This window comes from Lissotriton vulgaris, chromosome 1_1 (genome assembly GCF_964263255.1).
Source record: "Lissotriton vulgaris chromosome 1_1, aLisVul1.2, whole genome shotgun sequence".
NCBI lineage: Eukaryota > Metazoa > Chordata > Amphibia > Caudata > Salamandridae > Lissotriton > Lissotriton vulgaris.
In genome coordinates, this window is record NC_141685.1 from 1,019,679,161 (window position 1) to 1,019,692,067 (window position 12,907).

At 48.2% G+C, this 12,907-nt stretch overlaps 1 protein-coding gene across 3 annotated transcripts in view; it reads right to left on the reverse strand.

Moving 5' to 3' along the window:
* Nucleotides 1–12,907, reverse strand: part of DNM2 (dynamin 2) — a 799,525-nt gene that overhangs the window by 600,447 nt on the left and 186,171 nt on the right. For all 3 annotated transcript variants that reach the window (XM_086961600.1, XM_086961585.1, XM_086961594.1), the window contains exon 2: nt 8,446–8,519. In XM_086961600.1, coding sequence (XP_086817726.1) covers nt 8,446–8,519 — 74 coding nt within the window. The remainder of the gene's footprint in view (nt 1–8,445; nt 8,520–12,907) is intronic.

Genomic DNA, 12,907 nt, shown 5'->3' on the forward strand with positions numbered 1-12,907 from the left:
AATGGCCATAGCCACATCAGGATTAGAAGCTTCACCCCACCAAGTCTCCGTCAACATTAGGCAGAGTGGCTTCTCTGTCTCGAGGAGCTCAAAGATGTGTTGCGCATGGCTGCGAGCTGATCTGGTGTTTAACAGCATGCAGGCATACTCTGCCCCAGCTATGTCAATAGGCGGGGCTGATGACAGAACCCGTGTCGGATGCCAGCCACAACCCGGACATCGCGACTTACCCCTATAGCGGCCCGGAAAGACAGTACAACAGCAGCTCTCCCTATGATTCAAGGAGCGCAGCTCCCTAGATGAGTACCGCACCAAATGAGGGCCCAGATTACTCATTCTCGGTGAACAGAGCCCCGCCCGCCGCCAAGGCGCCTCCGGGACGCTGACGGGCGCAGACGGGCAGGACTCTGGCAAGACTCCGGCAAGTGACGGCGTCCTAGCTGCGCGTACCCGCTGCGCGGGTAAGAGCGACTTTAAATAGGCGCCGAAGTGGAGGGAGGAGCGCCTGGACGCTCCAAGATGGCGCCCGCCAAAAGAAGCCTGGACCCAATCCAAGATGGCGCTGGTCGCCGATGACAAGACGATCCCCGGACCACCCACAGAACCCGGGCCCACCAAAACGGTGGTGAGTATTCCTCAAATTAAATGCAGGTGTGAGGGGGGGGAGAGCCCAGCCAGTGCACAGCAAATAAAACGAAACAAAATGCCAAACGCGCGAAAACGCGCTAAACGCGCTAAATACTGCACAAAGTTTCTACTTAGTTATCTAAACCACTGTCTGCTTCACAGAACAGGAGACACTCCTTACCCTCAGTGAGTGGCCACTGTACCCCAGTCATGGCACTCATCGAGTGTGGCGGTGCTTATTCCTTCCCAACATTATGGCCCTGGTCTCCATTGCTATGCAGGGAACAGGGCCCAAGTAACAGAGGGCTGTGGGCAGGATAGATGTGATTTTCTTTGTTTATTTTTTACACAAAGCAGAAGAAAGCGTGCTTTGGCCATCTGGCTTAGAAGTGCTGACCATATTGAGGGGGCAGAATATACATCCTGCTTTGCAGAGATACAGGTATCATTGGTACCACAGCTGCATGAGGGGCCCAGGGCATACTTGCTGTACCAGTGTTTCTTTGAGCGCTCGGAGCAATGGCCCAAGGGAGAAGAAAAATGAAGCAGAGGAGGCACCTTGATTTAGGAATCAGATGAAAGGGACGATGTAAGATAGGAGCCCATTTTGCCCAGGGAACCAAGGAGCCCACAAGATCACAGTTATGAATGTTTTACTAAAACAAGTTGTCATCGGGGCTCATTTTTGATTGCTGGCATTAGGGCAGATGACGGCCCTTGGCTCAAAAGAGTGGCAACCTGCGGTAGCTCATAAAAAAATGGAAATAAAAGAGACAAGGAAATGCTACTTACCAGTATGCATCTGTTCTTGGCATGTGGAGCTGCAGAGTAGTACACTTTGCATTAGATCGCCATCTGGTGTTGGGCTCGGATGGTTGCACCTTGTTGTCTTGGAAGAAGTCTTTGTAGTCCAGAGATAGGTGACTCCTCCCTTGGACGGTAGTGCGCATGGGCATCAACTCCAACCTTAGATTGTTTTTCGCCATGATGGGAAATGATGGAGTTAGTAGAAAGAAAAAGATGTCCATGTGTGTATATCCAAGTAAGATATTACTGGAACAGATACAGGTCCCGGGGAGGTGAGTGGGTGTGTACTACTCTGCAGCTCTACATGCCAAGAACAGATGCATACTGGTAAGTAGCATTTTCCGTTCGAGGTATACGAGCTGCAGATAGTACACTTTGCAAAGACTGTACAGCAGTATCTCCCCTAGCGGTGGTCACCTGTATCGGTTGCAGTAGTTTGAAAAAGTGTTTTAAGAACAGCTTGGCCTACAGAAGCTTGTTGCTTTGCTTGCACGTCAACACAACAGTGTTTAAAGAAGGTGTGTGTTGTAGACTAGGTTGCTGCCTTACAGATGTCTTCTAGGGGAATGTTCCCTAAGAATGCCATAGAAGCACCCAGTTTGCCTGTTGAATGCGGCCTGGGGGGGAACTGTTAATGTGTGTTTAGCTTTTTGGTAGCAAATTTGTATACATTTAACAATCCACCTTGCAATCCCAGCTTTAGAGATGGGATTACCTTTATGTGGTGGAGAGAAAGCTACAAACAATTGTTCTAATTTTCAAAAGGTTTTAGTTCTGTCAATGTAATAAAGTAGAGCTCTTTTGACGTCTAGAGTGTGAAGAGCGCTCTCTGCTACGGAGTCTGGGTTTTGAAAAAACACTGGTAATTCTACCGATTGATTAAGATGAAAAGCAGAGATGACTTTAGGAAGGAATTTTGGAATTGTTCTGAGGACTACCTTGTTACGATGTATTTGTAAGAAGGGTTCTGGTATGGTTAACTCCTGAATCTCACGTATTCTTTTAAGAGAGGTGATTGCGATAAGGAAAGCTACTTTCCATGTGAGGAACTGAAGTTCACATCTTTGTAAAGGTTCAAATGGGGGTCCCATGAGCCTAGTAAGTACAATGTTGAGATTCCACACCAGAGATGGTGGTAATCTAGGAGGAATGATTCTTTTAAGGCCTTCCATAAGGCTTTAATTGATGGGACTCTAAAAAGTGACAAGTGTTGTCTGTTTTGTAAGTAAGCGGCAAGTGCTGCTAGATGTAGACATATGGAGGAGTATGCTAAATTACATCTTTGCAAATGTAGTAAATAGCAAATAATGTTCTGGATGGGTGCATCCAGTGGCTTGATATGATTATTACTGCAGTAAATGGCAAATCGCTTCCATTTTGCTGCATAGCAAGCTCTGGTTTTAGGTCACTTGGCTTCTTTAATGATGATCATACAGTAGGCGGAAGGTTAAGGCAACTGAACTCTAAGACTTCAGGAGCCAAATTGCTAGATTCAGCGGAGTTGGATCGGGGTGCCTTATTTCTCCATGGTTCTGCGTTAGTAGTAACGGGGAGAGGTCTAGTATTTGGTGTGGAACTAGTGAGAGTTCCACTAGTGTGGTGAACCCCGATTGACGTGCCTATGTGGAAGCTACTAGCATCAACTTTAGAGACTGTTGTCGGAGCTTGCGTACCACTAGTGGAATCAGTGGGAGTGGCGGAAAAGCGTACACAAATCTGCCTGACCAGTTCATCCATATCGCATTACCCTTGGACAGCGGGTGTGGAAACCTGGCGACGAAGGTTGGGCATTTTGCGTTTTCGTGTGTGGCAAACAGATGTATGTGTGGTTGGCCCCACATTTGGAAAAATGGTAGAAGAACTTTTGGATGCAGTTCCCACTCATGAATCTGTTGTGTCTGTCGTCTAACCAGATCTGCAATCCGATTGGGTATAGGCTGTGGATCTGTGAGCGGGTCCCTAGGGTCGCGCCCCCCCCCTAAATCATCTTCATCATTTTGTGGTGGTGTATGTGGTGGAGAAGTTACAGGCTTAGGTGTAACTGGTTTAGGGAGAGAAAGTGGATTAGAAGGATGTACAGGAGAAGGAGGCATGGGTGGAGTGGCACAGTCCTTCTCTACAGGAGTATGTGAGTTCTTGCTGTTGGAAGGCACAGCTATGACGTGTCCTGTTTTGGGATCAATGAGGATTTTCTTCTGTTTGGGATCGATAGGATCCGGATGAAACAGTTCCTCTTCCTCAATAACCGCTTTCGGCGCCGCTTTTTTCGGTTCCGAGCGTGATTTTTTTATTCTTTGTCCTTAGGAGGCATGGGAGAATCCTTTGGCGTCGATTTCGGTTCCGTAGACTTGGGTTTCCTAGCCGGATGGCGATGTTTAGGCTTGGGAGTGTTCGAAGCCGTTTTATCACTAGACCTGGGTGTGTTCGGGCGGTTTGTCTTTCGGCAGCGACAGAATCGAAACCGATTTCGGAGCTGAGTGTCTTTTTGGCGTCCATATGGAAGGCGCCTGTGGGACTATCACATGTGGTTTGCTCGGCACCAAGCTACCGGAAGATTTATATTTTTTCTTCGGAGCCGGGCTCGAAGGCGAGGCTTCTGAAGCATGTTTTCGGTCGCGACTGGAGCCAGCAGGCGAAGTCTTGACCAGTGCCTTTTGCTGGGATGGAGGGGTTAGGGCAGGGGCAGTAGTACTCACTCGTTGACCAAGAGTGATGGGGTCATCTGAGTCCTCTGCCTCTGACACGATTTTGAGTTCTTCAGAATCTTCTTCTGGGACACCTGGGCCTTCATCAAAGATGTCCACTGGTTCCAGAGCTGATCTCTGCGCCATGATGTGTCGTCGAGCCCGGCAATCACGGATAGTCTTCTTCGATCGAACAGAGGCGCAGGCTTGGCAGCAGGATTCGTCATGTTCCGGCGAGAGACAGGTTACAGACCTTATGATGGTCACTGTGTGGGAATTTTGCTCCACACTGGAGGGGGGCATTTCTTGAACGGCATCCTTTCCATGAGCCGTAGGCCCAGCGGCGTCGATAGGCCTCTCGGCCCGGGTCGACGACCCAAATCGAATAGATGAAGGTGGAGTCGAAGTCTGAATATGATTTGAAGAGTTATAGATGTTTTGTGCGTCGAAAAGTTATAAAACAAACTTTTCAAATCGGTGCGCAAAAAGATGCATCCGAATCCAATGGCGGAAAATAACAATCTAAGGATGGAGTCGATGCCCATGCGCACTACTGTCCAAGGGAGGAGTCACCTATCTCATGACTACAAAGACTTCTTCAAAGACAACAACAAGGTGCAAACATCTAAGCCCAACACCTGATGGTGATCTAATGCAAAGTGTACTATCTGCAGCTCATATGCCTCAAACAGTTCGTTTTAAGATTGAAATGATGGTCAGGCATGGTGGGGAAGGAGTGAAAGAAGAAGAGAAGATAGCCTGCCTCTCGAGGCTATACCGATCATTAGTGCAGCAGGTTGAGTTGCATTTGGGACTAAAGCGCCTCAATTATGGAGAGTAGTGTTTGTGGTCAATTCTGTTTGTTTGAGGCTACGAGCCACAGAAAAGCACACCTAAAATGATCCCCGCCCCCTGCGATTATCCCTCTCCCTCCGGCTTCCCAAACCCTCGGCAATACGTTTGAGAGGGCCCAGCTTCAAAACATTTCGATTTGTGGAGTTGGGGGCGGGGGTGTGGAGTTTAGAGCAAAAAATATGATCTTTACATTAGCGCCACATGATGCTCACACAATGAGGGAGTGGGGCTGCGCACTTGGGGGGGGGGGGGGGGGGGGGGGGGGAGAATCAAAACTATGGTCTACTCAGAGCTACAATAACATATCTATAACAGACTCATTCACAACTTAAAAGGCAGGGCAATCCTCCTAGCGAAACAGTAAGGAGAAACATCTAGAACACCCTCTTCCCAAAGGTAAATCGAGTCACAAGTCGGTAGGTCTGCCACATGCTTCCAGGTGTTTTAAAGTAAAAATTCTATTGCGATCGGTGAAAATAGCCTTGGTGTGCAACACGATCATGGATTCTTCTGAAAAGATTTCTGGGTAAAAAGGAGCATTTTATATCTGCAACAAAGAAGGTGCATGTTATAACAAAAAAATACCCTGGCTTTGACAATAAAAGCAAGGTGTTGTCACCTAAAATCATAGTTTTTTTTTTAAAGACAAAAAACGCCAAACCTTTAACTTCTTAAGTAAAAACTATAAATAGTTCTGCTTCAAGATATGGAGTGATAATCGCTGTTTTTGTGTTTGTTAGAACACGCTTCTATAAGAAGGAAAACATAGCAAGGTACAAAGGAACACCTGCTAAGCATGTGAACTTTCACTGCTAAGCATGTGAAAGGTCTCGCCTTTGGGACCTTATAAGCCTTATAACCGCACAATATGCGATCAACAATTATATGAGAGGTGAAAGAACCGGATGCCTACATTCCACCGGAGGTCTTGGCAATCGGGGAGAATATGGGCAGTAAATTTGTGAAAACAAAAGGATTATAAATATGTTGATATGGCACTTCCAGTGGAACTAACCCTCTGCGGGTCCGTCCAGAAAGTGTTTTTACTCCCACTGAGGCATGTCAAGGTAATAAAAGTGAGACTCAAAAGGGCAAAATGCTTTAGAGACAGGAAGCCCCTTGAATGTTTAACTGGTGGGAAAATGTGGGGGGCTGAACCAACCCTGCCAGGGTGGGTGTTTAGGGAAGAGACGCCAGCTGTGTAAGGGCACACGTGCTGGTGCAAGAGAGTGTTAAAGTGGAGGGAGAGCAGAAGGATCTGCATGCCAAGGATAGACACCAAGAAAGCGGATTTTAGAAAGGGAGATAATGTAGGTGGTGTGGGAGGAATTTTGTATGTGTGCACAAGTGTACGTGTATGCAGGAAGAACAGAGGGAGTCAAATGATATGTAGGACGGTTGTGGGAAAGAAGGGAAGTAGCATGGCGATTTGCTGGGGTAGTGGGTGTTTCATTACTGAAGGGAACAATGAAATAAAAAAAGTAGGTAGAGGAGGATCAAATAAAAGGCAAAAAAAGAACCCGAAGGTAATGAATGAAGAGTTGGTTCGTCCGCATAATGATCATGCCTTGATTCCTAGCAATGCAAGGCTGTGAATAGAAGAGATGCACTAGTACTGCAGTAGGGTAGGGACGGTGGGTGGCGCGTTTGTAGGCACACGGGGACGGCGGAGTGTACATAGCCATGTCAGTCAATGCGCCGGCGACAGTTTACATAGCATTCCGCCTTTCATCGTTCCAAGGCCAATTCAGGAATTACTATAATTCCTGTAAATAACAGTGGGGCCTACGGTAGCACTTAACTTGACTTCAACCCAGTGCCAGGAAGCTTTAGACGCGATTCTTGCTCATCCTTTCGTCCTGACGAGGGTGGCTTCTGCTGCGCACATGTCAAACCGGCAGCGTGGTCCCTCAAGCGCCCTGGAGCTGCAGGCTCGGACAACCCCCTTCACCGGATGCTGGTGATCGCTGCTTCGTTGCCTTGGTGGTCTTGATGTGCTCCATGACTGTGTAGTGTTGTGGTGATCTAGATGTGCTCCATGACAGTGTTGTGTTGCCGGTGAGGTGAGGGAGCGGCACTGCACACAAGGAGGGGGGTATGCAGATCGCAGTGCCGATGGGGTGTGGTGGTAGTTACTGATCATTGGGACGCCATGTGGCAGATTTTTCTGAGGGTGTTCCAATTGCATTCGTGTAGCAGTTGGCGAAATACTGAGGAGAGTTTGTGGAGGGGGTAACACGCTGCTGCGTTTGTACTATGGATTGAACGGGGTATTTGCATTTCCTACGCGAGGAACGGAGTCGTGTTGATTTCTTGTTTTTGGTGCTGGGACGAGGCATGGGGGAACTGAAGGTGCAGTGATTAGGGTTAGGAGAAAGGCACACCAGGGGGAGACGTGGGGGGGGCAGGATGCACTAATTTAGGCTGCTAAGGAAGAGGCAGCGACAGGTCTAGTTACAGTGTCTTAAGGGGGGGCCCCGAGGACGAGGCCGTCCAAGAGAGGGAATTTTTTCCGATAAGGAGGACAAGGTAGAGATGGCCATGACCCGTTGGGCGGTCACTTAAATCTGGTCTGTGCAAGGTGGGGAGCGGGCGGATCGCCCCGTTGGGTGCACTTCGGATGGAAAATGGGTGTCGGCAGCCCTTTAAATCAATCATGGGCAGCGTGCAAGCGAAGCATGTGCGTGAATGAGGGTAATTCCCGTGTTTACTGTTTGTTTTGCCTCCCGCTCCCTCTCGTGCCCTTTCGCATGCTGCTTTACTTTCAGGCAAGGCTTCTCAATGTATAGGTCGGGGGGGGGGGGGGAGACTCTTCCTACTCCTCCAGCAATATGTAGAGGAGATGGAGGGGGGGCTCTAAGAAGGAATAATAAAAAAATTGTAAAAGCTGCGTTAAAAAGGTAAATTGTTGTTTAAAGACCTGTGAAGTACTCGGGTACGTGTAGCTTTTTGTAACGCAATTTGTGCTCATGTACAGGAAGGCATGTGATTAACCGCCTATAGATACTGTTCGGTTACTAATTAACTAATTAACCTAGCGCGGTTGTGAAAGTGAAAGCGACTGCGCTGGGCTAATTAGTAACCTGATCCTGGCACACTGCGCGCCGCTGCTCGCTCCGCTTGCTCTTGAGACCCATAGGTCATGGGAGTGAACGTTTACAGAAAAAGGCGGGACATACCTCCGCCATTTGCGTGCTTTCGTTTTTGAAAGCCACACGCAAAGGCCAATGGAATGTGTGGGAGGAGTCCGACCCACACAGAGAAGTCTATTGGAAGTCTGGAGTGATTCCAAGAGGCCCTCTCCTAGAGCAGCACGCTAGGCTTGACCTAAAAACTAAATGAATGGCAAAATACAGCAATACCCATTGCCTACAAAACCAGGCCATTACAATGTTAGCAAAGCTTGTGCAGCAAGTGAGTTGTAAAAATTAACTTCATGAAGATCCATAAGAACTTTTGGGAGCCCACTTACCGGTTTTAGAGAAGATAAGCTGGAGGATGAGAGGGCGTCGGGTGACGATTCCGGAACCTCGAGGCAGGAAGTCTCTGTAGGAAAGAAGGAGAGCGAGTTACGGCACGAGGAACAAGGTGAATGGGAATCTTTTAAGACAACTGCCATTTTGGGCCATTTAATCTGCTTACCCAGGGGGGTACCACAAAGGGTTAAAGAATTAACCGTATAAGGTTGCAAAATGCAAACAGCTTTTCTATTTCCACTCTGACGATCCTATCATTTCGGAAAACTAGTCCAGGAACACCTGCAGCCTGACTCCCAAAAAATATTAGCAGGGATTCGCCTACTTGTATTTTGGGGGTGTAGACACAAAGTGTGTCTAATTTTGCAAAACAATTTTCTTTCCAACCAAACTAAGATGTCAAATCCTAGAGCAGTGACCCATCTACATAAGACACCCAGCTCCCATATCGTTTGACCTAGGCCAGTTTTCAGAGTGCGCGCCATGTTCAAACTACTGCAGCGCACACCCCATGCTGGCTTCCACAGCGCATGCCCTACGCAAGCTCCCGCCCAGTGCTAGTTCGTGCAGCTCAAACCCTACTTTATCTCCTTCAACTCGTGGGCTGTTAGCTCCAACCTTCATAACAGATGCCGTGGTACCAGTTCCAGTAATAACTATTTTACTTTGACTCCAAGACTGCTAACTTGGTGCAGGTCTCCTGAACTGCCCGCAGCAAACTTTCTTCTACCATAGCACGATTACAAATCCTCCACTCCTTCTCTGAATGAGTCACTGAACGAGCTCTATATAAATAGATTAACTCATACTTTGAACACGAAGACATTTGTACCACTGATGCAGTAACTTATTGAGTTCAAAGCGGACCACTGAGATCTGTGCATATAACCTAGATAAGCTTCCAATTCAAATCCTCTGGGAACCGATTCAGCCCTTAACCATTCAGCAGACATTTCTTTGAATATCATTATGCTAGGTAAGAGAAATACCTACTAATTAGGTGTTACAAAGAGAAAGTTCTGTTAGCAAGTAGCGAGTTACTTTTATAAAGTTTGATTGAGTGGAAGCTCTGGTGAAGGTTCTGCGATAAGGAGTAGGATAAAGGCTTCAAGTGTAGTCTTAGAAACTGTGATTCTCTTGGGCTCTGGCAATTAACGTTCATTTCATTAACAGACTGAAGGCAGATGACTTTAATAGTTTGGCCCTGCGAACCTTTACATTTGTCTAAAACCGGCCAATTCAGCCTGCAATTTGCATGAATGTAAGTCACCCACCTCCATACATTAAAACCATAATATCCAACATGTGAATTTCCTTAACTAGAGGGACCACTGAGCCATCCAGTTTATGTAGAAATTGGCCATTAGAGTGTGTTTTTTTTTCTTAACTTTATTTTTAATTTTGCAATAACAAACAAATTGTCAATGATACAGAATACAGGAGCATACCTTTGATGTGATTGGCAATACTTGGTACAGGTGGTAGCATTAGAGGCAAAAAGGCACAATAGGGGTACATATTCATCCGTGAGTATAACACAGCGAGGTTTAAGCATGGGACACACAAATAACACCCAGGCCGCTTGTTGCTGGAATCAATTCTCTCGGCCCCCATCATGATCAGGGTGGTCTTCCACATCCGACCCACTTCCCCCACTTTCGAGCTTATCATGAGCGCATCATGAGCGGAGGGCTCTTCCTCCGCCAACTCAGAAGTACACATTTCTCGCCAGATCATCAGTTCCGCTTGTAGCTTCTCATCCCTACGGGTAGGTATCATCTGTGCTTCTTCGGCTAGAGACCACTCTGGTACATCCTTGAGCCAGACCGGCACTTCCCAGGCGAAGTGCAGAAAGCCCCCGTTCTCTATGGCGCATCTCGGGCATCGATCATCCCAGTCACATGAAATGCGTTTTAATGATACCGGGGTTAGGTAGGTGCGATGCAAGAAATTAAAGTGCGTCCATTTAAATCAAGCATTACAAGAGAAAAGGGGGGGTTCTATGTATGCCCACTGTTTCTCTTCCATCTGGACGCCTAGATCCCTCTCCCTGGCTGCCCTAGACGCCGGCACTGGGGGCGTGGAGTCCTGTTTCATAGCTTTATAGAGGAGAGAGAGAGATCAGTTTGAGACCACACGTGAGCAAGATATCTAAAGTTTGTGTTGGATGTGGCATGTCCGGGTATTGTGGCCAAGTGACCTTTACCACCTCCTGAATATCTCTATAGTGTAGGAATTGGCCCTGCCCAAGGTCAAAGCTCTCCTCCGCCTGTTCATAAGTGATAAATGTTTCATTGGAAAAAAGGTCAGCATGTACTTTGCAGTCGGACTCCCTCCAGGGTTGAAACGACATATGCCTTCCCATGTCTGTAAAGGGCGCCAGTATTTAGATCTATAGCTCCCTGTGAAATGGTGCTTTCCTCAAGACTTTCTCGACAAACCGCTGCCACATGTCAGTCACATGTCTCACCACGTAGCAGAGAGCAGCTTCCGCTCCCCTGCCCAGTATCAGCGCCTCCTGAAGTGCCAGGGAATCCACCCTGCCCGACAGAAGGCGTTTCTCCCAGTTGTCCGCGTCAGTCAGCCAATGTGCCGCAGATTGTAATTGAGCGGCGTAGTAATATAAATCAAACAGTGGAGCTTCCAAGTCACCCTCTCATAGCTGCTATGAAAGCCCGGAGCAGGGACGTGAGAATCATATTGAGGGTTTTGAAGACGCTCTTCGGTAATGGGCATAGTGAATTTTGGAGGACATATAAGGTCCTGGGAAGCATCACCATCTTAGAGTGTTGGCCAGCCTGCCCATCAATGACAGTGGAAGGGTGTTCCAAAATGTCACAGACCGCTGTAGAGACGTGATTACCCGGTCTATGTTCCTGCCCAGCGCCTGTGTGTCCTTCGGCCCAACCTGTATCCCCAGGTATCGGAAACCCGCCCGCTCCCAATGCAGCCCCAGGTCCGGAAGATCTTCCAGGGGCACCGAGGCTAGTCCTGCCAATGGAAAGATCAGGTACTGGTTTTGACTGCGATGTAATCCAGATATCTCTCCAAATCTATCCAATTGACGCAGCTGTTCAGGTAGTGCGTCCCAGGGAGAGCCCAAATAAAACAGGGCATCATCGGCACAGGGAGAGAACGTGGCTCGTGTTGCCCAGTCTAATTCCCCACTGATCCATTTCCGCCAGACCGCGAATGGTTCCATGGCCAAGGCAAACAGTAGAGGGGAAAGGGGACACCCCTGGCGAGTCCCACTACCCAGCTGCCATTCATCTGAGAGAGAGAGCACCCCAAGCGTAACCCTTGCGCGAGGTTCCATGTACAGTATGCGAAACCAGCGACAGAATTTGGGTCCCAGCCCACAACCCGTAGGACCTCCAAAAGATACCCCCAATCTACTGTATCAAATGCCTTGAAGAAGTCGATGGAAACCAGTACCACCTGTTCCTCCCGACTTCGTACTTCATGCATTACATGATTAAGCTGGCGCAGATTCATAGCCGTGTTTCGGTCTGGTATAAAACCCCATTGGTCCTCGTGCACCAAATGTATTGCCCTAAACGAGAGGCCAAGAGCTTACACAGAATTTTTGCATCCGTGTTAATCATTGTCATTGGTTGGTACGACGAGAGCTCATGTGCATCCCCTCCCTGCTTCAGATTCATACACATCTCTCTCTACTTCAAGCTAGGTGAGAGATCACCTCGTTCAAAGGCCTCAAGATACACCTATAATAGGAGGCGGGGAAACGTGCCCGCAAATGCCTGATAAAACTCAGGATGATACCCGTCACTTCCCGGGGACTTAGCTCTCGGTAAGAGTTGCAGCGCGAAGTACAACTTCCCCAGTGTTAGGGGCTCTTCGAGCTCTTTCTGTGCCGATTAAGGGATAGACCGTAGGGTTAGTTCGTGAAGGTAAGGGAGGTAAGCCGTCTCGCTGACTGCTGGGTCCGCAGCATATACTATCTGAAAGTGTGATTTCAGGACTCACAGTAGCCCCATATTTGAGGTGGATCATGCCACCAGTGGGCTCCTGCAGAGCCACGATTGGGGCAGGGGCTTGTCTCGTCAGAGAATACAGGCAATCAAACGACTCTATTTATCCCCTTCTCTATGGAAGCCTTGTCTGTATTGTGTGAGGGTCTATTTGTCGAGCCTGTCCCAAATGTCATGGATGCGCTCCCGGATGACGCGCTCTCTAGCCCCGTCCGGTGCATCCGGAGCGTCTCGAGTCTGTGCCTTTAGGAGGTGTTGTTCCCCTTCTTGTAGCTCTCGTTGGAGCCGTTTGCGGACCCCACATGTTAGACTCAAGCAGGCCCCTCTCACAAACGCTTTCAAAGCTTCCCATTTCGTGGCCCTTGACAAATCGGGCCCCTCCCAGTTTAGGTCGATATAGTCAGTTATGGCAGATTCTATATGTTGCTTCCCTACCGGGTCCTCGAGAACCTTTGCCGGTAACCAA